This window comes from Cuculus canorus, chromosome 1 (assembly GCF_017976375.1).
Source record: "Cuculus canorus isolate bCucCan1 chromosome 1, bCucCan1.pri, whole genome shotgun sequence".
Taxonomy (NCBI): domain Eukaryota; kingdom Metazoa; phylum Chordata; class Aves; order Cuculiformes; family Cuculidae; genus Cuculus; species Cuculus canorus.
The window spans coordinates 80,041,493-80,067,090 of record NC_071401.1 but is presented as its reverse complement, the minus strand read 5'-3'; the positions used below and the strand labels follow the sequence as shown (position 1 = coordinate 80,067,090).

General features: G+C 40.6%; 1 protein-coding gene across 1 annotated transcript in view; it reads right to left on the bottom strand.

Moving 5' to 3' along the window:
* Positions 1 to 25,598, bottom strand: part of REPS2 (RALBP1 associated Eps domain containing 2) — a 97,925-nt gene that overhangs the window by 46,493 nt on the left and 25,834 nt on the right. Inside the window, exons 3-9 of the mRNA XM_054060093.1 lie at positions 15,517 to 15,640; positions 13,168 to 13,316; positions 11,547 to 11,670; positions 7,672 to 7,769; positions 5,771 to 5,909; positions 3,728 to 3,791; positions 1,879 to 2,021 (exon numbers count right to left, since the gene is read on the bottom strand). Coding sequence (XP_053916068.1) covers positions 1,879 to 2,021; positions 3,728 to 3,791; positions 5,771 to 5,909; positions 7,672 to 7,769; positions 11,547 to 11,670; positions 13,168 to 13,316; positions 15,517 to 15,640 — 841 coding nt within the window. The remainder of the gene's footprint in view (positions 1 to 1,878; positions 2,022 to 3,727; positions 3,792 to 5,770; positions 5,910 to 7,671; positions 7,770 to 11,546; positions 11,671 to 13,167; positions 13,317 to 15,516; positions 15,641 to 25,598) is intronic.

Below are 25,598 nucleotides of genomic sequence, written 5' to 3'. Positions count from 1 at the left end.
CATAAAACTAGCAAAACTAATTGATTCTTAAATGCTCTTACACTCCAAGTGACTTTATTTGAAGCCTTAACACTCTGAACAGACACAAATATTTCTCTTGAACCAAATTCTGCCTCATTTTGAAACAAATACAACCACCTCATGAAAAAAGTTTCCAGTAATCTTGAACAGATTCCCAATAAGCCAAAAATAGGACAAAAAAAAAAAAATCTAAGTTTTACCTAAAATTATGGAAACATGAAACCAAAAGGTTTCTCCTGAAAATGTATTTTGATATTTTAGGTAAATGTATGAGGCGCTTGCTTACTTATCAATGCTTCCATTTCAGTAGCTGATACAGCCAGGGCTCCGTGCTTTCTTGCGATTCATGGTGCTATGGTGTTCTGCTTGAGACACTTTGCTTTTTTATTAACATAAGTCTTTCAAAGACAGATTTCTGAATCCTCACTATGTAGCAGAACAAGCACAAGATATTTTTAGACCCTCAAGCTAACTAGATCCGCATATTAGCTGAGGTATTTAGAGTGCCCACAACAAACAGTCAGTCCTTTAACTCCACATAGATCAGCTTGAAATGCTTGTTTGCATGCAACATATGAAACACTAATCACCTAAGAAATTAGTGAACATCTCAGTGCTCAAAGAGACAAATTAGGGAAAACGTGGACTCTCAGTCTACTGCAGCTCAACATGCTCTTCCTCCCATTAACATAACTAATCTCTGTTTCTAGAGAGTTATTTCCGTTGCAGTTTTACCTAAAAAGGCTTAATGCAAAGACACACCAACAAGAGCCTCCATGGAGGAGCTTACAAGCTAGTTTATGATGAGGACAGGTGTGAGAGTAGCAAAGTGGCAGTCTTGGAGGGAAAAGGGAAGCTGTAATTATGACAAGAGACTAAAAATGATGAATACCTTGAAGTGCAGGTTTTACAAGAGATACGCCCCCTGGATATGAAGATAGTGGATTATAAGGAACATGACTCCACCAGAAATTACTTCACAAATCTGACACAGGCTGAACATTTAATTTTCCTAACTACAGCTTGATTTGCTCTTTTCCTGACTTTCAATATATTGTGTCATCAAATTTAATGGCAATTTTATTAGGTCTTAAATATTATCCCTTAGCACTATAATTAATCACATCTGTGATTAATCCTCCTTACCCTACAAAGCCGTGCACGTATTTGAGACGGAACGTATATTTCAATGTTCATTTATAATTAAATGAGACATAATCGAAGAGAACAAATGGAAGGGCAGGTCTCTCACTGCACATTGTTACTGAAGAATGTTGTATTTTGGATTAATTTGTCCTTGGGCTACATAAACTGTTGTAAGTCCCCTGTCATTACTGCAAATTACTTACAGAAGAATCTGTGGATTAAATAAAAAGAATTACAACAACAATTCAACCTTTGACACAGCTGGTAACTGCATCTAATGAAATATATTAGCAAAAGAAATTCTAAAACAGTCCAGTACTGTTTTCAACACATCTTAAAGAGACAGATACTTAAGCAAAAACTCATCAAAAGAGTTAAAAGCTTATAAGTCTTGTTAGATTGTCTTTGCTACAGGTCATCATCTGCCCCTTTGACTACAAAGGCACCTGAAGCACAATGGAGCAAAGAGGCAGACATTAAGAGGCAGGTGACTGCTACATTTTGCATATCTGTTTTGTTCTTTTATATATTCCTTCTTCAGCAACTGCCTTGTATGCACACCTGAAAATGCATGCATTAAAAAGCAATCGGAGAGCCACTACGCAGCGTAGAACTCTGTCCTGCCCGCAGGATGGAAAGTAAAACCTGTCTTACATGCACACTGAGTTCCTGAGACGGCGACAGCAACATGACCTGCTGTAGGGACGTTACCTGCTTGAAGGTACTCGGGCAGCAATGTCTCCGGCAGCGTCTCCGGCAGCTGGTACCCATTCTTCCTTGCAACCACGAGGTGGAAAGCCGCACAAAACTCTGGAAGTGTCAGCGCCCCATCACAATCCACATCACTCAGCTCCCTGTGGGTACAACAGGCACACATTTTCCAAGCTGTTATCTCAGGGAAACACAGTTGTGCGATCACAGGGGAAACACAAATGCAACTTTAAGAAGGGATGGTTCAGTACAAGACAAGCATCTGTGTCATTTACAGTCGATCCTACCTAGTACATTTGTCTTGGGGAAAATGAAGCAAGCTAGTTTTCTAATACAGTCTTGTTGCTTTTTTTTTTTTTTAATAAAAGGACATTTTTCATTATATGTCATACCCTGCAATATAATGTTATGTATGTATTATAACATGAAATATATACCCTGTACTTCCAAGGGTGAAATTAACTTTTCAACAGTTGGAAGTACTTTTAGCCAACCCATGCTGGATTTTAAATCAGTTTGGGCAGAAATAGGTAAAAATAGACTTTAGCAATGGTTACCACCGACTAGACTCAAGAAAAGGGCTAAATTAGTACTCTTGAAAAGTCTAAACGTTATTGTTAACTTCTTGCTAAGTGGCTCTCTTTAATTCTAGGATGCTTCTCAAAACAATAGGATTGGACTTCAGAAATCTGAGAATTCAATTTTAAAAATTAACTCTTTACAAAAACTAAGTAATATTTTCTCAAGAGCACATGGACTAAAACAAACACGTAACTTCCTACTCTTTGAAAGTAATGAGTGTTTTCCAAGCTGGTGAGGAAGCAGTGACAAACCCTGAAACATGCCATGTGTTTAACATAGCAACGCAACCTGAAAAATCACATTGTCAGGAAATTATAATTATCTACTAGAAAGGAATATTTTAAAATTTTCTGCAGAGAACTTGTGCCAGCAATAGAAATAAAATGTGTTTTGTTAACACATTGAGTTAATCGATGCTTCTTAAATAATCATAAAATTAAACACTAACATTCACTTCCCCTAACACAATGCTTTTTATTTTTTTTTCTTTATTTTCATGACTGACAATCCACATTGAAAAGATTCCAGACATATTCCATATTCTTTGACCCTGACAGATGTTTAGGCTTGTGCAAGCTTTTCTTCTCATCTCCTTTCATAAAAGCAGATATAAAAGTAAAAGTGCTATCAGTATTTCTGATCAGCATTTAAAATTGTTTGTTCTTCCTATCTGAGATGCAAGGATGACACAGAATTACAAAGCACCATGTTGTTTATGAAAATATAATAGAATCCTTGTCAAATTTTATCATGTACAGTTCCATCCGCAATCGTTTCTAAATAAGCTCATTAAAAGTAAGTGTGATGGTTCATTAGAAAAGCATTGATGAATTATGCATTTGTACTTACTAAAAATTAGGCATTAATTAGGCCTCCTCTGACAAAACACAGCCAGAAACATAAAACCAACAACACATCTAAAACATTCCAGAGGTGCTTCTACTCTGTGTTATTTCATGAAAAATGTCATTTCGTTGAGCTAATGATGCTGCTCACAATACACTTAAGAACAGCTCTCAGTTATATCGCTGTTCAAATCTTTCCAGTCCCACCGAGTAGGCAAACATCTCTAACAAGAAACAACAAGCGTGTCAGGAAGATCAATGAGCACTCTGCTGCCTGGGCCTGAAAGTGATTCTGGAGATAAGAGTAATAATTATAACTGAAGACGCTGCAAAATTTAACAAGAACTCTTGAATTAAGTGTCTTTTTTTTTAAAAAAAAAAAAAACCAGGATACTCTTCCCCAAAACTATTACAGTACTTACCAGATGTGAGAAAGCTCTGGGATGGGCAGCTTTGATTTTGTGAAGAAATTCTTTGCCACAGAACCTGTTGGGAAACCATGCCTTATCAGCCACTGGAAATTAATTCTCCAATTATTTACCTTTGGCCAGGGCTGCCATGCCAGAAGCAGTTGGTTACTTTACGTCCGAGAGACACTCAGATTAACTGGATGCTATTATAGCTCTTGGACCATTTGTCTCTTGGTGAATAAGTGGCAGATAAAGCCAGACAGAGCTGTTGACCTCATTTCTCCATTCTCTCCATGCAGGAAAAATAAAGGAAAACACACTTTAGTAGTAGTGATTCTAACCTCCCAAATTATTATGTCACCAGTGATGAAGTAACAGACCCAAAGGGCTCTGCTTCACCCAGAAGACACGTGTCTGGCAGTACAGTGCTGTAGTGTCACAGCGCTCTCCCAGAATGCAGCTTCAACCATGACTTTTTCTCTGCCGTGGCTCAAGTGTTATGAAAAAAATCCAGGAGATTCAGACAGCACATAGATATTGTCCTGCTGCAGTCATTCTTACTCCCCCTGCCACAACTGTCCTTCTCATTTTTCTACTAGCTAATAAATCCATTATTTCATCATCCCATACATACAGGCTATAGGGGCAGCACAAGATGTCTGTATCCTGGAAGCCCTTCCTAGGATATAGGCTTACGAAATGTAAGGCACCATAATGCAGAGACTTCTGAGGTCTATATAACTCTTCCCCTTGTGCATTCAGGTCAGATCACCCACTGCAGGTCTAAGAAAAGCTGTGACTGGGGCAGGTTCAAGACTCGCCTAACGCAGCATGTCCTCTCCCAACAGAGGACACCAAGAGAAGACTATGTGACCATGACAAAGCCATATAAAAATGTAGCTCCAGGATATCTCCTAACCTCTGATCGCCTGCGATTCAGGAACTTCCTCAGCCAGGGGTAGCACTTAGTTTGATAACTTCTGACAGATTTTTTCAACCACATATTTCTCAAATGACTTCTTAAATCTGGACAAACCTCTAGCAACTGTATCACTCACCCTGCAGCAAGGATTTCTACAGCTTAATTATTTTAGGATGTTGTGGAAGCACAAATTTATCATTTATAAACAGTAATTTTGAATGTGCAAGGACTGCCTGGGAATCTTGCTCAAACTAAAGGAAAATGCACAGCAACGTGAAAGGCTGTATATGCATATATAAATACACACACAATTACATACTCATATAAGTGCAAGGAAGTACAATGGTTTTGAACAACCATGTCCTCTTTCAAGGAAATTCTATGAAGGAAACTTAGAACTGAGGCGAAGAACTGGTGAAGGACGAAGTTCTGTCAATAGCAGTTAATTTATTTACACTTTTGGCTGGATTCGAGCCTCCTGAACCCCAGTAATACAGCAGGGCTCAGTAAAATTGCCTCAATTTAAGACCTGTGACATCTTTCTTGCCAGACCAACTGCCTACACCCACAGTCACTCCTCTCACCAACAGCCTGATCCTCCTATTCAGGGTGGAAATGCAATCTCAATATGCTATTAACAATACTTCTGCAATTTGTGTGCTCTCCAGGATTTGCTTTTCATCACCTAAAAGTCAAAATCTTAGTCCCTCAGAGTCATAAACACTCAGGCTTGACCATGCAGGGCAGTTAACTGTGTGCTTCACTTTCATCACATAGATCCTGCCACATCTCTGCTGGGAAACCAAGCCCAAGCCTAAAAGTTTCTTCAGCTCAATATATACTGCAGGTATGAGCCACAAATACAGTCCTTCAGCATGAGGGCTCATTTTAAGTTTTACTGAATCGCAACACTCCTCCCTTAGATGTAATTATTTTCCTAAAACCAGGATATTTATGAAAATAAAAAGCAGTACTGGTTTGCATTTTGAGTTGTCTGCCTTTAAAAAGAAAATACAATAAACTCTTTCACATAAACTTACTCCAGAGAGCAAAAAGAATTTATTTATCTACTTAACACTTTGCACCTCTCAGCCCGGTCCCTCTACTCGACAAACACGGTGTTTGGCAGTTACCTGAAATAAAGGCGTTCAGGTCAGGCTGCAGGGACCTGAACTGGTTGATGTAGTAATCTCGCTGCTCTTCCGTTATCCTCCAAGGGTCATCGGAGTAGTGGGCGCTGCTGTCCTGCTGCTCCCGCTCTGCTGAAAGAGACTGAAGAGAGGGACACTGGCATCAGTCACAGGCAGGGGACCACAAATGGCCAAGTGGGGCACAAGCAACCTCAAGAAACCAGATTCGCTCTCTTCTACTAGTAGTCATGTATTTTTAAAAAGTGAGAAGTAGAAATGGCCATCCTGATTATGGTCTCACTACTTATCTTTTGAAAATGAGACTAATATTAGGTATCTTTACCCAGGCAATTCAAGGAAGCTTTACATGACCACAGCTAAAACGAAAAAGGAAATCCTACTGCTGCTGACAGCAAAAAATCCAAGTCACACCTTATTACCTCTTGATACATTTTGGGGCTTCATTTAGGCTGGCATGCATTACAAACCTGAACTGCATGCTGTACACCTGAAATGGATGGAACAAGTGAAGGACCTAAAGCTGTATCTATACAGCATGGTGCACAAAAATTTATCTCTGCTAAGAAATTATGTATTTAGTTGAGGAGTGGTGCTGTAAATGGAGCTACACCCCTTCTGGACCCTCCCCTCACCCACGTAACTCTGCGCACGTTATGCCCAGTCAGGGAGACACACAAACCCCTAGCGACCTCCTTGACCTCTGTCACTTCTCATGGTTTAGTTTAAAATTCTCCTTCAGGAACAATATTCTGTAGGAGAAGGGCAGTTTATTCATTTATGTCTTTGCTTTCTAATTGGTTAGTTTAAGGGAGGTCTGTATGGGTTGTGGGGTGGGGTGGTGGTGTTCAGAATAGGGCTGCTGGTACAGTTTGGTTCTCTGTTAAACTGGAATGATTTAGTATTTCAAATGCTTTCAGTCTGGATGATAATACTTTTAAAGAAAGAGGGCAAGAATGAACAATAACCAGACTCCAACCAGCTTTACAACCCTTCCTCTGACATACCTGTCCATTTAATATGAAACAGCTGCTGAAATACATCAAAAAATCCCAAAACAAGGCAACATCATAAAGCTGTAAATAATTTTCATATCAAAGTGCTACACAAATGCACCCAATTTCATTTCAGGTTCCACAAATTATCTGACACTACCTGTACACCTCTTCCTGAAACTCAGGTAATACGTTATTATTGGTGTGGGGTGCTAAGCACTAGGGGAAAAGGTACAGTCTTATTATTATGGGAAAGCTCTTCCTTAAGAGAAGTTTGTCTTTCCTTAAGGCAAGCTACCTGTTTGCATAATAAATACACAGCAGGCATACTGGAACATCAGAAAGATGGGCTTTTGCATCCAGCAGGAAAACACAGAACCCATCTCAAATGCAAACAGATGTCCAGAAATTCATTTATTATGTTTGAGATGCAATTTAACCAACTAGGGTGAAAAAAAGAGAACATGTAGAATATTAGGTCATAAATTCTGTGCATGTGTTGCAGATGGCATTCTAAAGCAAGCAGGAATGTCTGTGAAATTTTATACATTTTACATGAAAATGTTTCACTTTTGCTGGGATAAACTCAATTTTTTTTTTTACTTTCAAACTGAACATTCTTAGTCTAGTTTTCCTAGCTATGTTATTTTGTGTTTCTCATTCTACTTAGCTTCAGCAACTTAATTAACTGGATTGTTGATTTTAATTTCTCCTTTCCATCAGCTTTGGTTTTCTCTTTTTCATATAATAAAAAAGCACATTTCAGCCTCTTGTCTATATACACCTCAGAGAACACTTTTTACTTTTGAAGTAAGAATTCTTCTGTCTTCTTTTTTCATTTCTTTGGGTTTTTATTAGTACTATTACAAAAAAAAACATGTGATTCTTTACCCGATTAAGAGTTGAACAGGCTAGTGAAGGTTTTGCTCCATAGTTCCCTGATGATGGTCCATCTTGCTGGTGAGTAGAGTGTCTGACTTCATAAGGAGCTACAGACATTGAGAATGAAGTATATAAGTGAAAGGATAATCAAAAATATTCCACTAGCCTAAAGGAAATAAATACCACAAGGCTAAGAATCTAGCTTGTGAACCTAGTATCATAGCATCAAAGTCCATTTTGTCTTTTGCAACAACATTCCAGACACATACTTCTTTCACTTTACATCATTCTTCTTCAGACATTTCTGATAGAAATTGTCAGTTACGTATTACTAGATAACAAAAATCATTGTTCAATATGTTGAAACATGTATTTATATACCCTGTTTATATATTTATACAGTTAATATAGCCATGCAGCACAAGAATGCATTACAAATAAGAAGAAGTAATTCAATCGAGCTGCAAAAGAAAATATGCTTTGACAATGCTATCAAACAGTAAATCACTAATTTGCCATATACTCTTCCTCCTCCTTCCCTAATTTATGGTGAAAATCAAAATACATGACTCATCACTTCACATTGTTTGGAGTAAAGTTAGTAAGGAAAAGTAGCAATTACTTCTTTTGCTAAAATAAGTCACTTAACATCCCACTACAGCAAATATAGTAAGCAGTGACATAACAGCACATTTAAGAACAATGTTTTAAAAATAGGCCAAGTATGCAAACAAAAAGGCAACTCACTTGCAAAAGCTGAAAGCTTCTGCTGTCAGCCTATTTAAAATGTACCACTACAAAGACAGTCTGCATTAGATACAAAAAAACTTAAAAGATTCTTTATGAAAAGTGACACCAAGAAATCTTAAATATTTTCAACTCAAGAAGGACTTTAAAAAATACATCCCTAGCCTCCTCGCTTTCTTGAGTAGTCTTATCCTGTACTGGTATCTATTTTTATGCCTGTATAAGTGACTTCTAATTTCAGAAGAACACACAGGAAGGAAATGGTGAAACATACAGGCGTCCTCGGAGAGATTTAGGCACAAGGTCACACTGCTGTGTGTCTGCTAGCAAGAAAAAAAAAAAAAGAGTATGCAGTCATGGTTGTAGTGTGAAGCCCTTGAAGACACAATACCCAGTGTTTCAGGGTCATACTTCCAGCACAGACTAACCCACACAGCTCAGATCTGTGGCATTCGCACTCCTGCGTGCATTCTAAACACAGTGGTTTTCAGACTCACTCTTTCAAGAGCTCTGCAGAAAGATGGAAGGGTCCTAATCTTAAAGGCCAGAAAGAACCACTAGGTCACCTAGCCTGGCTCACAGTATGGGCCACAAAACGTTGAATAGTTAATTTTAGAAGAAATTTGAGCTCCATTGGGTGCTATTACCTCTACACACTTTGCACAGCCATTGACTCCACAAGAAATTTCACTTAAGTTACGATCGCAACAAAACTCAGAGGGGAAAAAAAAAAAAAAAGAAACCTAACACCCAAAATACTCCTGATAAGACTGACAGATCTGGGAAAGAGTCCCAGAAAACAGCAGAGCATATGAAAGGTAACACGATCAGCTGCTCCCCTGATGGCCACCTCCTGCCCGGGTCTTCAGGTTGTGAGGCATCTGCCACACGGCTCCTTCACTGGAGCAGAACACACAGCGTACCAGAATACAACCTCACTAGTGTTGCTTATTGCAGAAGATAACCATCACTGTTTTGATCAGTTATGCCAAGGGTGGAGTGGGTAAAAATCCCATCCCTGAACAAGTAGCAGTGTATCCGGCACACCATAGAATAGTTTGGGTTGGAAGGCCCCTTAAAGACGATCCAGTTCCAACCACCTTGCCATGGGCAGGGACACCTCCTACTGGACCAGGTTGCTCGAAGCCTCATCCAACCTGGTCCTAAACACCTCCAAGAATGGGGCATCTATGACTTCTCTGGACAACCTGTTCCAGTGCTTCACCACCTGTGAGTAAATGAATGCCTATGACTTAGAAGAGGTATGATTTTTATGTGAAAGCCACTTGATAGTGTTGAACACATTCTAATTACAGCTGTAGAGAGTTTCAAAATGTTGTAACAGCTCTGTTTTTTCACTCATTTGTAAATGGACAGTAGCTAAAGGATTAGCATGCTCCACCCCTCAAAAGCAGTAGGGATGATGGTCTGATATAGAACAATGCCTACTGTTGCCACCACCTTGGTCACCAGATGTTGCAATTAGGGGAGCACCAGCTCCTTACTATTAACAGTTAACCTGTACTACTACTGGCTTCTGCCCCACTCTTACTAAAACCAGAATGTTTTGCCATCTACTCTAACAGCAGTGAGATACAGGACAGAATACCTATGTAGCGCTTTATTTTCATCTGTTTCGCCTAAGTTACATTGTGGGACTGTTTTTACATTCATGTGTTATTGTTATTTCCATTACAAAACCAGAGGCATTATTATCCTTCCATGCAAAGGTAGGTTCACTGCCAATCTGAAAACTAAAATAAGGAGCTACTGAAATCAGAAGTAGGCTCTTCTTCCCCTCTAATAATCAAAAGCCCTGTGCACTCTGAAAATACTCACAAACACTCTCTCACTGGGATAAATTACACAGTCTTGTCAGAGATTAGGTATTAGCATTTATCTGTGAGCAGTGACACATAAATCAAACTAATGATAGTAAGTGGTGGTAAATGGAGATAACTCCAGCTGGAGCCCAGTTACAAGAGCGGTTCCCTAGGGCTCGGTACTGGGTCCAGCCCTGTTCAATGTCTTTATCAATGACCTGGATGAAGGCATTGAGTGCACCCTCAGCAAGTTTGCGGATGACACTAAGCTGGGAGGAAGCGTGGATCTGCTGGAGGGTAGGGAGGCTCTGCAAAGGGATCTTAACAGGCTGGACCACTGGGCCGAGACCAATGGCATGAGGTTTAACAAGGCCAAATGCCAGGTCCTGCACTTGGGGTATAACGACCCTATGCAGCGCTACAGACTGGGGGAAGTCTGGCTAGAAAGCTGCCTGGAGGAGAAGGACCCGGGGGTTTTGGTTGACAGCTGCCTGAACGTGAGCCAGCAGTGTGCCCAGGTGGCCAAGAAGGCCAATGGCATCTTGGCTTGTATCAGAAAAGGCGTGACCACCAGGTCCAGGGAGGTTATTCTCCCTCTGTACTCGGCACTGGTGAGACTGCACCTCGAATCCTGTTTTCAGTTCTGGGCCCCTCACCACAAGAAGGATGTTGAGGCTCTGGAGCATGTCCAGAGAAGAGCAACGAAGCTGGTGAGGGGGCTGGAGAACAAGTCTTATGAGGAGCGGCTGAGAGAGCTGGGGTTGCTTAGCCTGGAGAAGAGGAGACTAAGGGGAGACCGTCTTGCTCTCTACAACTACCTGAAAGGAGGTTCTAGAGAGGAGGGAGCTGGCCTCTTCTCCCAAGTGACAGGAGAGAGGACAAGAGGGAATGGCCTCAAGCTCCGCCAGGGTAGGTTCAGGCTGGACACATCAGGAAAAAATTTTTCACGGAAAAGGGCACTGGAACAGGCTGCCCAGGGAGGTGGTTGAGTCACCTTCCCTGGAGGGTGGATGAGGTGCTGAGGGGCGCGAGTGTTAGGAATGGTTGAACTCGATGATCCAGTGGGTCCTTTCCAACCCAGTGATTCTATGATTCTAATTTACCAGAAAGCAAACAGGATTGAACAATCAAAATAAAATCAGATGACTGAATCATCTTCCAAAATACAGGTCTAACTAAACGTTAAAAGCATTAGGCTGATTGTCAGTTGCATTTGAAATGTGGATGCTTGGGGGGGGTGGGGGGGAGGAGAAGAGGTGGGGGTGTGGAGGGCAACAATTTAATACATTGTGTACGTTCCAATTCTTATCCTACCTCCATGCTGCTGCTCCAGACCACTTCTTGATTTACCATATCCATAACTTAAAGGTATCCTCTGGTAAGTAGATGGAGAAGCAGGAGGTGAGCAGATTGGAGACATTGGTGGAGACTTGGGTTCCTATTTCAAAGATACACCAACACAAAATGGAACTCTGAGATGACAGCAAAACAACCAAGTAATCTTACAAAGTGGTTTGAATGCATACAGCCTGATGGACGCTGTAGTTCCCTGAAGCCCCTTATTGCCAAGAGCAAGCTCCTTAAAAAACAAAAGCTGTTAAAACAGAATTTGCAGTTGAGCTTTCTAGGGGTAAAGCACAGGAATGCCATAGCAAAGGTTTACAATGAACAACTTAAGTTATTTCAGTTTTTAAAGATGCCTGAAGTAGTTTACGTAGGATGCTTAATGTGAGTGGGCATCTTTGAATCCGCGTAACACAGTTACGGTGAGTGCATTCATTGTGGGAGAGCATTTTTCAAATAAAACACTTAGAAAAATTAAAATGAATCTCTGAATTGCTATTTTAAGCATTCTCTGGATTTGTAGGTGTTAACTAGGGATCTATCCCACAATATTCTCTTTACGTTGATTTACAGATTGTTTAAGAGGAGGCTGTGATCCTGAAACAGTTTACTGTATAAAAAGGGAAATACAACACAACACAGACAACCTAGCTAGAGCTAGGGGGTTGAGGGTAGCATTCTGCTTTAGTGTCAGTACACACAGGCTGACAGGCATACACGCTGTTCTTCCTCATCCTGTTATTCCACCCATGAACCTTGTCATCAGCTCATTCCTGTTGGCTGACCTCAGGCTGGGAACACCGTTAGTCAAACCATCACCCTGTGTGATGAATGTATATGCACCTCATGGGAAGATAAAGCACATGCCACCAGGCATTTACAACATGACCCGATACGGTACCAGAAGAGAAGGTGTCAGACCTGGGGAAAACTGTGCAAACCAAGGTTTCTCTCCTTATATCTGAACAAGTGCTCTCAACTCCCATAAACACAAGTAACACAGATCTCCCTTAGACAGCTTCATTAAATTGGCAACTCAGAACAACAGTCATCAGATGATGTTCTATCGAGGACAAAAGAAAAGCAGATTTTTCTGGACTACTCCTGGGGAACATTAGAATGGAAGAAAACCTGATGGTTTTATCCCACCCAGAAACTATGGCTCGTGATTGAATCCCTCTTCTCCAATCAAATATTTCTGTAGCGACAAAGGATCATACTGGCCATGAGAAATCATTCACATTCCTGTTCTGTTTCACAGACAGATTTTTATTTTCTGCTCCTCCCCTAGTCTTCTCCAAGAAACAGTGCTGGACTAAGCAGGAGGAGAATACTGGAAGAATTTATATAGACTATTACAGGGCTGACAGCTTTACACAAGCTTACATTGAGAAATTCCCTTCACAGACACAACTGGGATGCCGCAAAACCAGAGCACAGCCCTGATGAGGATTACTTGCACATCAGGAGTTCCTCTCCTGTCTAGTACTGCAAGACTGAGTAAACCCATGTGACTATAATCATTTACAGGACTGCATCCAAAAGAAGGATGCATAACACCATATTAGCCTGAAGGAGACAAGCCTATTACCTGTTTGTCCCCTTCATCTGTTCTTTTGTAGGAATTTTTTTCCAAAGTTGCATGTGGAACCTGAAATTTAACTCCATGGAGTTCTGCTGGAGTCCCGTAATGTACTTCACTGTCATTTTTCAGAGCCATAAACTGCAGCAAAGGCAATACTTCATTAAAAGAGAGAAAAATTCAATTGAGACTACAGAACATTAAAAGAACTTTAAGTAGTCTTGTCTTGTAAAACCAATGAAAACTTTATCTATAAAAGAGCACTATTTGTCATTTTTAAGTGTGGGAACTCCTGTGATTATTTTATGTCTTAATAAAAACATGAACGTTACAGAAAGCTAGATTCACTAGCTTAATGTATAATCTCTCCATGCAAAGAGAAAGGAATAAGCCTTGTGCACATTATTAAAGCAAGGGGCAAACTCATTTCCTGCCTTCAGAATGTTGTCTGTAATGAAAAGAATAGTTTCCCACAGAAACTGTAGGACTGATGAATTAATCAGTCAGGATCACAGTATCCTCAACACTGCCATCATAAAAAGAACAAATTAAAAATGGTAGGGTTCAGAGATCACGTCAAGGCCTGGTGAGACAACCATGTCAAAAGGTCCCACGTTGCATCTGCTCTGCAGAGAACAGTGACACTTAGTCACTCTTTAAGACAATTCACAATTATTTTGAAGAAACACCATTTATTTTTGTCACTCTGAAAGATCAATGCAGTTAAAATTAACTGCGCGCTCCAAACCGAGCAAAGCATACATCGCTTCTACAATCATCTGCACCTACAGCTGCTACCAGGAAGAAAAAGAAATCAATTGGAGTTTGGTGCATTTTACTCACCCCACTCTGAAGGCACTCATACATTTCAAGAGAAAATGTAATTAGCACTAGAAGCGCTTCAGTAACAGTAAGTAAATAGGATATCAATGCATGCACTACAAGCATCCTTCTTCACCCAAATTTGTGGATTCTTTGCAGATGCTGGACTTGTAAAACATACACAGTAAATCTCATTTAGTTCAGGTTTCTAATTTAGTTTATTGGGTTTTGTTGGGTTTTGGTTTGGGGTTAATTCCAAATTAACCATCCTAAAAAAGGACAGTAATTCAAGAAACGGTACACAAGCTGTCTGTAATGAAAACTGACAGACAAATACCTGCTGTCTCACTTAACCTCTGGTTTACGCTCCTCTACCAGCATGAAACTGAATTGAACCACACCAATTATATTTGATCCCCTCCACTTGGTTGGAAGCTCTGCAACCCAGGAGCTCAGCTCACACAGGTTTGCACGTGCTTGCCAGCCTGGCTTACACTCACACCAAGGATGGAGCAGACCTGGGAACCCCTCCTCTGTGCCTTGTTATATAGGTGAATTCTACATTTTGTTGCGCTTAGCAGGGACAGCAGAGCAGAAACTGCACTGGGACCAGTGACCTGATGCGATGGTACGGCTAGGTCTTCCCTTTCCTACTTCCTCTCTGATCTCGTGGCTGGCTGCACCACTGCCTTAAGCAGCATGGTGGCAAGTACCCTTGCTCAAAGCATGGCTTCACAGCACGGTTCATATGCCTGTCTCGGATATAGGAGCCAAAGGTTTAAACTTCTTCAGGCTTAAGCCCAAGTGAAAAGCCACACATTTTGACGCCTGAGCCCGGCAAGGCAGAACACACATCACCAAGGCAAGAATGTCAAGCTCCTTCCATTTAGTCACTATCGAGGTTTTGCAGGAAAAAGGGACCTGCTTTCTCTCTTCATCACTTGAGTTTTATAGGGCTCTTAAGAAGCATTTTTCTCCCTTAAAAGTGGTACATTTACTAGTACTGTCAATTCATTGGCAAGACTAAAGCTGTTTTAAATTACACCTAATAGACGTTTTCATACCTACTGTTAAGAAGCATTACCATTTTGTCACCATTACCCATTTATTTCACCAAGATTATTTGCCAGTATAGATGATTATTACAAGTTGCCCTCCACAGTGGACCTGCCCATGTCCCCCTAAAACTCCTCCACCCAAACCAGCTCCCACTCCAGACAGCTGTCAAGATTAGAGGGTGATGGTGAAAGAGAAATGCCTCCCCACGACTGATCAGTTGTCGTTCATGCCATTCCTTTGATAATGCCTTTTCCAGAGGGTGGATGTCATCTCAGCTTCGCCATACGTGTAATTCACTGCAATTTTCTACTAGTCACTTAGAGAATGTAAGCATTATCTCCTACTCTTTCTCTGCTCTCCACACACAATTGTTTCATAGACACGTTAAAAGAAAAGTTTACCACCACAGAGAGCTGACAAGCACTAAAGCAAGTGAAAAACAAGTGCATAGTGCTGCAAGCAAAATTCGCTACTTACCATTCTTAATGCTCTCAATCTTTACTGGGAACCCTGACTGTGCTGCCGCAATTAACTTCAAAGCAATATAAAATCGAGCAGGACCAAAATAACCCACACACTTGGCTCCACAAACTTCTGTAATCTAAGAGAAAAGAGACACATTGTTTGTTAAATGCATTTCACTCTTCCAGGGAATATAAACACTTTTACATAGAAAAAAAACCTGTTTAAAACCGCAAAACGCTTGTTGTGTTTTAACTTTTCCATTAAGCATATTTGTTTCAACTCAAGACACTACTCTCTGATCACATTCCCCTTAGTGTATCAAAACAGGCAGCTAGCGGTTAAGCTTTCCAGAAGCATTGTTGGGTAACACTGCTATCCTAAAACAACTTACAGGGTTTTATTCTATGTAGGATTTAAATAGGAGTTGAAACGATAACTGAAGTAAAACCTTTCCACCACAGAAGCTATGGTATTCACAGAAAATTGCATTTGAATATTAGCCCTTACAATACCAGTTAAATTACTGTAACTGGAACATAAATACATACAAGAAATACCTCATTGCAACACCCGAGTAGAACACTTTTCCTTGTGAAAAATAAACACAGTCTCAGCACCGAGGCTTGATTTCTTTACATACTTCAGTTTGTTTCCCTAAGCCATTTCTACAGTGCAAACAGCTCTACATTCACACACTCAGACAACAGCTAAACAAACAACAGCTATCAGCAGGTTTTAAGCACAGGCGCCAATTCTCCCATGCCTGGAGCTCCCAGATGTTCACAAACAAACTTCAGCCACGCATTAAGGTTAGAACGAAATCCCATTCCCCCTAGACCTAAAGGGATGCACAAAACTGTTTTCCTAGATTAGCAACGTCTTGTGGCTGGTGAGGTGCATCACCTGCGTGCAGGACAACAGTAGAGCTGTATCAGTTCTTCACGTGTAAGTGCTGCTCTCTGGAAAACCCCACCCATGGATCACTCCCAAGCTATAACAGTATGACAGAAACTGCTCCCATGTTATGTATATAAACAAATACCCCAAATGAACAGTATGGTTTTCCTAACTTATTTTTATATTTTTATACTTACACATACACATACAGAGTAGCAAAATGTCACGTGAAACAATTACTGAAACAAAAAATGGTTTGGAATGGTAATTCTTATTAAACAAAGAAAATTATCTTCAAGGGAATTTGTTCTTCTCTGCATGCGTCTTCTCTTTGACTGAATGAGCTCTGGTTTCCTTCTCCTCCTATGAGTTTCGGAGACGTATGGCTTAATTCCTTGATCACAAGATGGATCGAGCAGCTTTTCTCTTACTCCTTGATGAAAGTGAGATCGATTCTCTGTATGAGGACAGCTGCAGGCAGGAGCTGACACCACAGGTGGCTGCCTGCTGTGCTGCAGAGACAGTGCCTGCCAGCCTGCCTGCAGGGTGGGCATGATGCCGAGCACAGTATCAGCACTATTTTGGGAGGGCTGGGCAGAGCATCGGTACCATATCTGAACTCCAGAGCAGGCTCCTTCCTTTCCTCCCTGGATGGTCCCTATTCAATCTTGCTGCCCACACCTCCCATTCCTGCACTGTCCCCCCCCACAGCTTCAACTCTCTCCGACCCAGTGGCACAGGGCACAGTCCATTGGGTTTGACACAGGCCATGGAACACGCAAGCTGGCTGCAGCTCCATCAGCTCCTCACAGACAGCCACAACTGCCCCAGCATGCCAGAACCCAACAGCTCTGGGGACAATCCTGCTGTGGCAGGTACGTGGGAAGCCACTGCTTGGAAGCCACTAGTTGGACGCTTGCTGCACGTTCCAGATGCACAAATTCAACAACCTGGGGCGGAGCAGGAGGAGAAGGGGCAACACCAAGTTGAAATTCCATCTGGGTATGCAACTCTGGCTTGCTATGGGAGAGGTTTGTTAAACAAAGGCCAGCACTGAATAAGGCAGTTTGCAAAAGCTGGGCACCCATCTGCACCATGGCAGGGTGTGGGTGCTCACCTCCTGTTTGACCTGGGATGTGCCTGGGATGGCACCTACTGTGGCACAAAAAATCATAGAGTCATAGAATAGTTAGGGTTGGAAGGGACCTTAAAGACCATCCGGTTCCAACCCCCCTGCCATGGGCAGGGACATCCCACCAGACTACCCAAAGCCCCATCCAATCTGTCCTTGAACCACCTGCAGGGATGGGGCAGCCACAGCTTCCCTGGGCAACCTGTGTCAGGGTCTCACCACTCTCACAGTGAAGAAATTCTTCCTAATGCCCAGCCTAAATCTGCTCCTCTCCGGTTTATACTCATTCATGCTCATCCTACCCCCACAAGCCTTTATGAACAGTCCCTCCGCAGCGTTCCTGTAGCCCCTTCAGGCACTGGAAGGTCGCTATGAGATCTCCTCTAAGCCTTCTCTTCTCCAGGCTGAACAAGCCCAACTCTCTAAGCCTGTCCTCGTAGGGAAGGCACTCCAGCCCTCCAATCATCATGCAAAATCCCTGGGTGTTCAATGGGTGTATGCGAGAGGTTTTTTTCTCTCCTCTTGGGCTCCCTTCCTGCCACAGCACTCTACACTAGTGGGCATGAAGCAGCAGCATTACTGTAACCTGCGTTTCTTCTCACTGGCTACTGGAAAGAGGAAACTCTGAACTTCCCACAGGGATTTGTGATGCTATCATTCTCCTGAAAAGATATTGAGAGTTAGTTTTCCATATCTTTTTCTATACTTTGAAATGCTAATGTCATTGAATGCTCTAAATGCTCCGCTTGCTCCCAATACGGAAACATGAACATTTCATTCTGATTTAGCAGACTCACAATTTTTATCAAGGAAACACTGTCTCTCAAAAATACAGTGTTGTTTCTCGAGCACACTTATGGTCAACCAATCTGAAACTGTCTCTCCGTACTTTTGCTCTTTGGTGGTAACAACAGAAATATGTTTTGTAGGCATAAGCTCCTCTGTGTTATTTGTGCAACTAAATCCCAATCTCTTTGTTAATGGCCCAGTGCAAAAGACTCATGCTGACAGAGTAGCCAAATTTATTACACAATTAGCTGTAGGTATTCATTTAGAATAATGGCAGGTAGAGACATTTACTCTTATTAGGTTCCTTGTACAGTTAAAGAAGAGGGTCTTGGGTTCCTTCCACACAGCATTTCATACTACCTACATGGGGACCCTGCTTAGAGCTGCAAAAGAAGCAGCACCTCTCTCCAGAAACCACAAAGGTAGGTGGCAGATTAGCCTTTATTCAAAATTAATTTCTCAGAACAAGATTTCTGCTCAAATTTCCACAGCATCTTAAAGTAAATGCTGCTTTATTTTTTTGTTTCCTGGGTTTACCTTTTGCAGGGTCATTGCACACAGACTCTTCATGGGAAGATTACATTTAGTGATATGCAATACTGAAATAAAGGTAGGTAGTTTGTGCAATATACTATTAAGAGCCTCCAAGATCTATCTGAATTAAAGGCTTTGTAGATGGGTGTGATATGATATCTTTTCAATCTGAAACTAGATCTTTTCTCTAATAAAACAGAGAGCACTTTGGAACTAAGAGATATGAAAATGTCCCTGAAATACAGGAAAAACATCGGTTTTGCTTTCATTCCACAAACGTTTAAAAACAAACTCTTTCTACCCTTTCCTGCTGTCAGTTTGCGTTGCATAATTTTCAGCAAGCTAACAAGGAAAGAACTGATATTTTCTATTTGTGCACTGCTAAACAGACACAAACGTGAATCAAAACAACTTGTAGACCCTGACACTGCAAGGTATGCAGAACTATTGACAGGCAATTTTCATTGCAATTCTTCTCAATTCTTCAGCAGAAAACTGTATTCCCAGTGACAGATGAATATTGAAGAACAGTTTAATGAATAACATGTTGGAAATAATTTTTCACTGTGACAGGTTATAAAAGTTGCTTGCCAAATCTAATCTCGGGATGATAAACAGAATTAGTCAAAAATCAATCTATTCAATGGTTTGAAGGCAAGGACATGATGCTGAATGGGCAAAAACTGAGTTTAAATTTACCACAAGGTGTAATTGCTTATATGAAAAAGCTTCACAGGTCATTTGCCAATTAAGGCAAATGTGAAAACAACATTTCTTGGAGAAAGACTGAAAGCTGTAGTGCCTAATTTCGTGTCTGCTCTCAGTCAGTCCTGGAACAGCACCTCTCAGTTCAATGGGATTTTAGCATGCAGCCTTAAAACAGGTTTTGTTCACAAATCTCACCACCTTCCCTATCAAGCAACCATGAGAAGGGAAGAAAGAGTAAGATCTAGATGTCTGCACACCCTTCTGACAGGACAGAAGTTTTTCTATGGTTGTAAAAATACATACTAATGAAAAAAAAACCCAACCAAAAAAACAACAACACAAAACCAGAACAGATTATCTCAAACTCATAAACATTAAAATGTAGATACGAGCCATTTAGAAGAATGGCTGTTTTAAATTACCATTCTCCATACAAACTTCTAATAGAAAAGTTTTACATCGCGAAATGCTGGAACACAAAGCAGATTTTCCTATTTATCACCCACTCACTGCTCTGCTCTATCAGCTGACAGCGACTGTTATTTTCCTAATTGTTCCTTGAAGACATCCCACATGGAGCAGCTTCTCCCAGCACCATCTGACAGTGTTCCAGCTCTCCTCAGCTCTCTCCAAACAAGTTTCCACTTCAGCCTCCAAGAGCACTGACCTCTCAAACACCCTGGGCAGGTCTAATTTAGACAGCAAGACCTAAACTTCTGGAACTGAACATGAGTCTAGAGCTGAAGTTAGTTTTCTGTAAGGAGAAGAGGAGGCAAAATCAGAAACAACTATTCCATAATCCTATGGACAGGCTGAGATGACCATACGGCAGCCTCAAGGGCTGTTTTCAGCTGTAAAGCAAAGGTAGAACTGAAAGTTTTGCTTTTTCATTTAGCCATTAATGCTGCTATGGCATCTCTTGTATCTAGCTGGCAAGCAGTTTTTGTATAGTCTGCCCTCCAGTTGCTACCCACCATGTAGATGATCACCACTTGCCATCTGTGGGCAAACCCAGCCCAAAGGCATTCAAAACTCTCTGCAGGTTGTGAGACTCTACAAGGAACACGTGTAAGATGAAAGCATGTTCAACTCATTCAGAAAGAAAAAGAAAATTAGCATCGCTCTCTCCTATGTTGAAGGAAATTTTCTTGCTGCACCTTCCACTTCAGTCCAACTCGAGAAAGAAAATTTTTTTAACTTGTCCTTGCTCACGCTATTATGAGGTAAAAAGATTTTCCAGTTCATCATCTGCCCCCGCATTTTAAGGAACAACAAGCTTCTGCAGTTAGCCAATGCACACCTCGCCCAAGGCTCTCCAGAGGACAATTAGCTGTGACACCAGAGCTGAGACCTCAACCATGGAGTCACCTCAGGTTCCCTTCTGGATCAACCACCCTCTTATAACTGTTTCAAAACCAAAATATTTGCAGCAGCAGTTTATCAACAGCTTATCTCAAAATTATGCCATGCATCTGACTCACTTTACTCTAGCTTCTTTTTTTTTTTTTTTTACAAGTTTTGCTACATTCTTAAACAGGTATTTCTTACTGGACTGATCTCTTTTCAGTTACCTGTAATACTGCCTGGAGCTACATACCTGTCTCTATTATTTAAAGCGAAGTAAGAAACAACACATCCTAGATCCAGGAGGATTACTGCCTGGAAACGCAATAGGAAGGGGAATGTGCTGGAGCAGTTACATACCAACATATACAAAGGAAAAGGCTCTGCTATGGTTCAGGTTTTTTAGCTCTGCTCCTTCATTTCAGTGATATTTCTGTAGCTATTTATTTTATTTTGCCGCCTCGTCTTTTAAAAACAACATTTTATGTATTTTAGACTTTTTTAAACACTGCCCGAAACACTTAATTAAAACCTAGTTGCTTTGAGCAAGCAGGGTTCCAACATCCATGACAAAAGGAACTAGTTTATAGCACGCAAGACAACACATACCTAGTATATATTTATAGACATAACTACAAAACAGTCTCACCATTTAAGCCCTACATGACCACCACTTTATACTAAAGAAAAAAGTAATTTTAAGTTGCAAGGCAGGCTAAACCGTCAAAGCTTTGCAACTTCGGTTAACACAGCAATAAAAGCAGTAGAGAGTAACTACATCTGTTAGGCAAAAAAACCACTGTCAATGGCACTACCAGGGTTACCCCATATTCCTTCCTCCTGGCACGACCCAGAGCCATTCATACCTGCACGTGCCAGCGCTCCACATGCCATCCCACCTTTGCATATCTAGATGGAAAGCACTTCACTTCAGGAACAGGGAAACACCTTCTCAGTGGCTTCAAGCGGAACATTTTATGCCAACATCAAGAACTACAAGGCTTATGATTCAGCACGCACTTGTGAGCGCACACAAACACTAAAAACCACTTTCAAACAACTCTAAGTCTTACGCCGAAATCTAACAGTAGAACCAATTTGTATACTAGAAAAAGTCGATTCCTGAGCAGAGGTTAAAAGAAAAAAACATGACACAAACACAACTGTTTTCACTCAGTAAACAATGTCTTGTAAGCAGTCCAGGCAGGAGCAGGGCAATCGTACTTGGTCAGTTCAGGGGTAGGTTGAGTCCTCTCTCCTGTACCTGAGAACAGGCAGACGTAGACGCCTCCAAAAATCCAAGCATGCAAATCATGCAGTACTTCTCTTCAAATAGGAAGATTGTTAAGGCCAACATACCACAAGTTCCAAAACACATTGATCTAAATTGTGCAGCCAGCAGGACAGTGAGTCAGCATTGTTAATCAAAAGACTTCGATTTTTAAGGAGTGTTGGCTACAAAAACTGCCAGAGAATAAAGGCTGCTGATGCATGCTAATATTTACAATCGTTGAGGTATACCTGAAAGAAATCCCATCTCCTGTATTCTACCTTTTGTCTTTAATATACAAACATTAATGAATCTTTTATCTACATTTGGTATGGAAAAGGTAGACCCTTCCATCTAATATCAGTCTTCTTGGGAGGCTTATGAATCACCATTCCTGAGAAATATCTGATAGTCTCTACGCCAAGTAAATATTTTCATGATAGCAGAGCCCACAGAACTAAGTCAGAGGTTGTTAGATACATTCGATGATAACTGCTGATTGTTTTTCCTTTGAAAGAAAAAAACTAGCATAATCTTCACTGAGCACGTGCCTTCAGGAGTGTGTAAAAAGCCTGCAGGGGTGAAAGAGCTGAAGTAAATTATTTTCCAAATCTCCTTTCTTTTTTCCTCTTACTATTCGGAAAATGAATGCTCAGAGAACAGCACTCATCTGTTTAAAATTGTTCTAGCCGTGTTTTATAGTCACTAGTTTGTATCAAATTCATATAAAAACCTATCCAGGTCAATAAATACAGTTTGTGCCACAAAATCTGTATAGGATTGAGTGAAATTTTAATAAAGCTTATTACACTTGGAACACAGCAACAATAAGCCTAAGAATAGGTTACTCCAGATTTAAGAACTCAGAATACATAAGCAATACATATTTTTTATAAACTTATTCACTGAACTGCTTCACATTCCATGTAAATAATCAGTTCCTCAGCATCTGGATACAGAAACACATGTAGTCATGTCATTCTCTGAAATGCTGCACACATAACCCTGCCAAAATCACTAGTAAGACCTGAAATCCCATGGAATTGAGTTATACACAGAATTGAGTTATAGATATTTTATCTGCTTTTCAAATCTTACTGTAGAAGCCAAGGAGTAAGCATAATGGCCTAAGTATAACAAGTACCGAGCTGACACGTCGCCCCATCCGAATAAGCAGACTGCAAGAAGCTTCCACAGGGCTTATCTGAATTTCTTCTGATGGAAGCCTCTGCCAAGAGCATTTCGTTCTCTTGCACACGAGACACAAGTTTCATAAAGTTCGTCCTACAGATGGTTAATACTATATATTTTATACATCGTAAATATGCTTCTTGAAAGGCACTAGACATTCCAATAATTTCTGTTTATTTTCCTGCTCACCTCTTCTCTTCCAAGAATATATCTAGGGACATAACAGAGAAGGTTCAGTATGCAAGAGAAGAGAACCCAGAAACTCCAACTTCTGCCTGCTCAGCAGAGACATATTCTAAATCTCCTTACCCAGAAACAACTGACTTTGCAAGAGGAGCTTGATGGAGGCAGTATATAACTATCCACGCTGGAATTTGGCCAGGACTGGCATAGAGCCAACCAAATTACACATCCTTCCCTAAACTTTCGTATTCTGGGCACTGAACTGAAAATAGCATTAAACCTTACTGCTAGTGAGAGTGAATGGAGAGCTCCTCTTTAGCTCAAGCGGAAACGCCACATTTTGCAGAGGATTTGCATGAGCACCCCGAGGGAACAAAAATACAGGATGATCATATGAAAGTTAAAGGATAACACTGATTTTATCAAATATAGATCTTAGGGAAAAGTAGTGTGTGTGTGTATACATATATATATATCTATCTTCGTGGGTTTTGTCATTTCAGACCGTTTAGACAAAGCTGTTAATTATTTCCACATATACTTTACACAAGCAGCATTTCCACTAGCATATTTTCACATTGAGAGTACACTTCCACTGACTTAACTATGGCACTCATTTATAAGCTTGTGTTCATTATTTAGAATGACATTTATAATGAGCTCCAATGCATTTCAATATATTTATTTTTTAAAACACATTCAAAAACACTATGTATATACGAAACTGAAATTAAGTGCAACTTGAAGCTCAGCCTTAACAATGAAACCTTTGTAGAAAAGGTTTCTGCAATCTGTCCAAGCCATGTTATATAGGAAAAATGGTCTCTCCATTGCTGCATTTCTGATACAAATTAAAACACATACTCTATGTTGAAAAAAAAAACCCCAAAAATTTGTAAACACTGAAATTTTATAACATGACTGAATCTTGCAGTTTCTTATTCATACAGAGAATTATTCTACCTTTTGTAAAATTTCAGAGAAATTGATTGTTTCCTCAGAAAAAAAGAAATCCCCACTAGTTTGTGTTGAAGTAATCTTGCTGAAGTCAAAATTCAGTTTGAGTATTACTCATACAAAAGAAATGTGCATTACAGAAAAATCCACTCCATTTTTGTACACCATGAAGTGCTGTTACACAGGATTTACCTTACTTTCTGAAGAAGCTAACACCAGTTCTTTGTTGTGACCTACTCTTCAATAAGCAAGCTAACTCACTAAGCCCAGCAATGTGGTTTTGTTCTCCTCTTAAAATATCATCAAAAGAAGTGTAACTAATGTAGTCTGTGAAAACCTTTGGCCTTCACCCATAAAGAAGTTTGTCAATCTCTCCTAAAGCGCAAAAAAGTAACTTGCAATGGCTGAAACAAGGTGACAAGCTTTGAGCTTAGCAGTAAGGAGATAAGGTCTCCTGTGGACACACCACAGCATTCTATGAATAGGCAATCAAAACATCATCTCAGATTTCGGGACTTTTTTTAGCACCTGAAAAAAAAAACGACCAAGGGAAATATTTTGCCAGATAGATCCTAAAGTCAAACAACAATGAGGAAAACAGGCAGCACGGTCATTCCACTACCTCCTTTCTAAATGTATAAAAATAAACCGGTGTCAGAAGTCTTTGATATTTCCACTCAAGCCAAGACTACTCAAAATATAGACCTTTTCAGTTAAATCTTTCTTTCTCTCATTTGATGGCAATGTTTAAAGACTTGATTCTGTCCAAATACAGCACATTGCAAGGCATGAATCCCAGAAAACACAGCTATTTGAACTCACTGTCACTATTCAGAGGTCTACAGGACTGCCTATAGACAGTACACCTCTGCTCCCTCTTACAACAGCTGCCTTATTATTTCTGCATTTCTTTGCAACTACAACAAGGAAATACGCGAGGAGTTCCACTCTCAGACACTATGCCAGAATAAGTCTGCGATCTGTTCCACTTGTAGGCGTTTTCACAGCTGAAAGCATAACTAGAGCAACTGGGAGCAAATCTCATGACGATCACTGTTATCTCTACATATACAGGCAAAAACTTTTCTT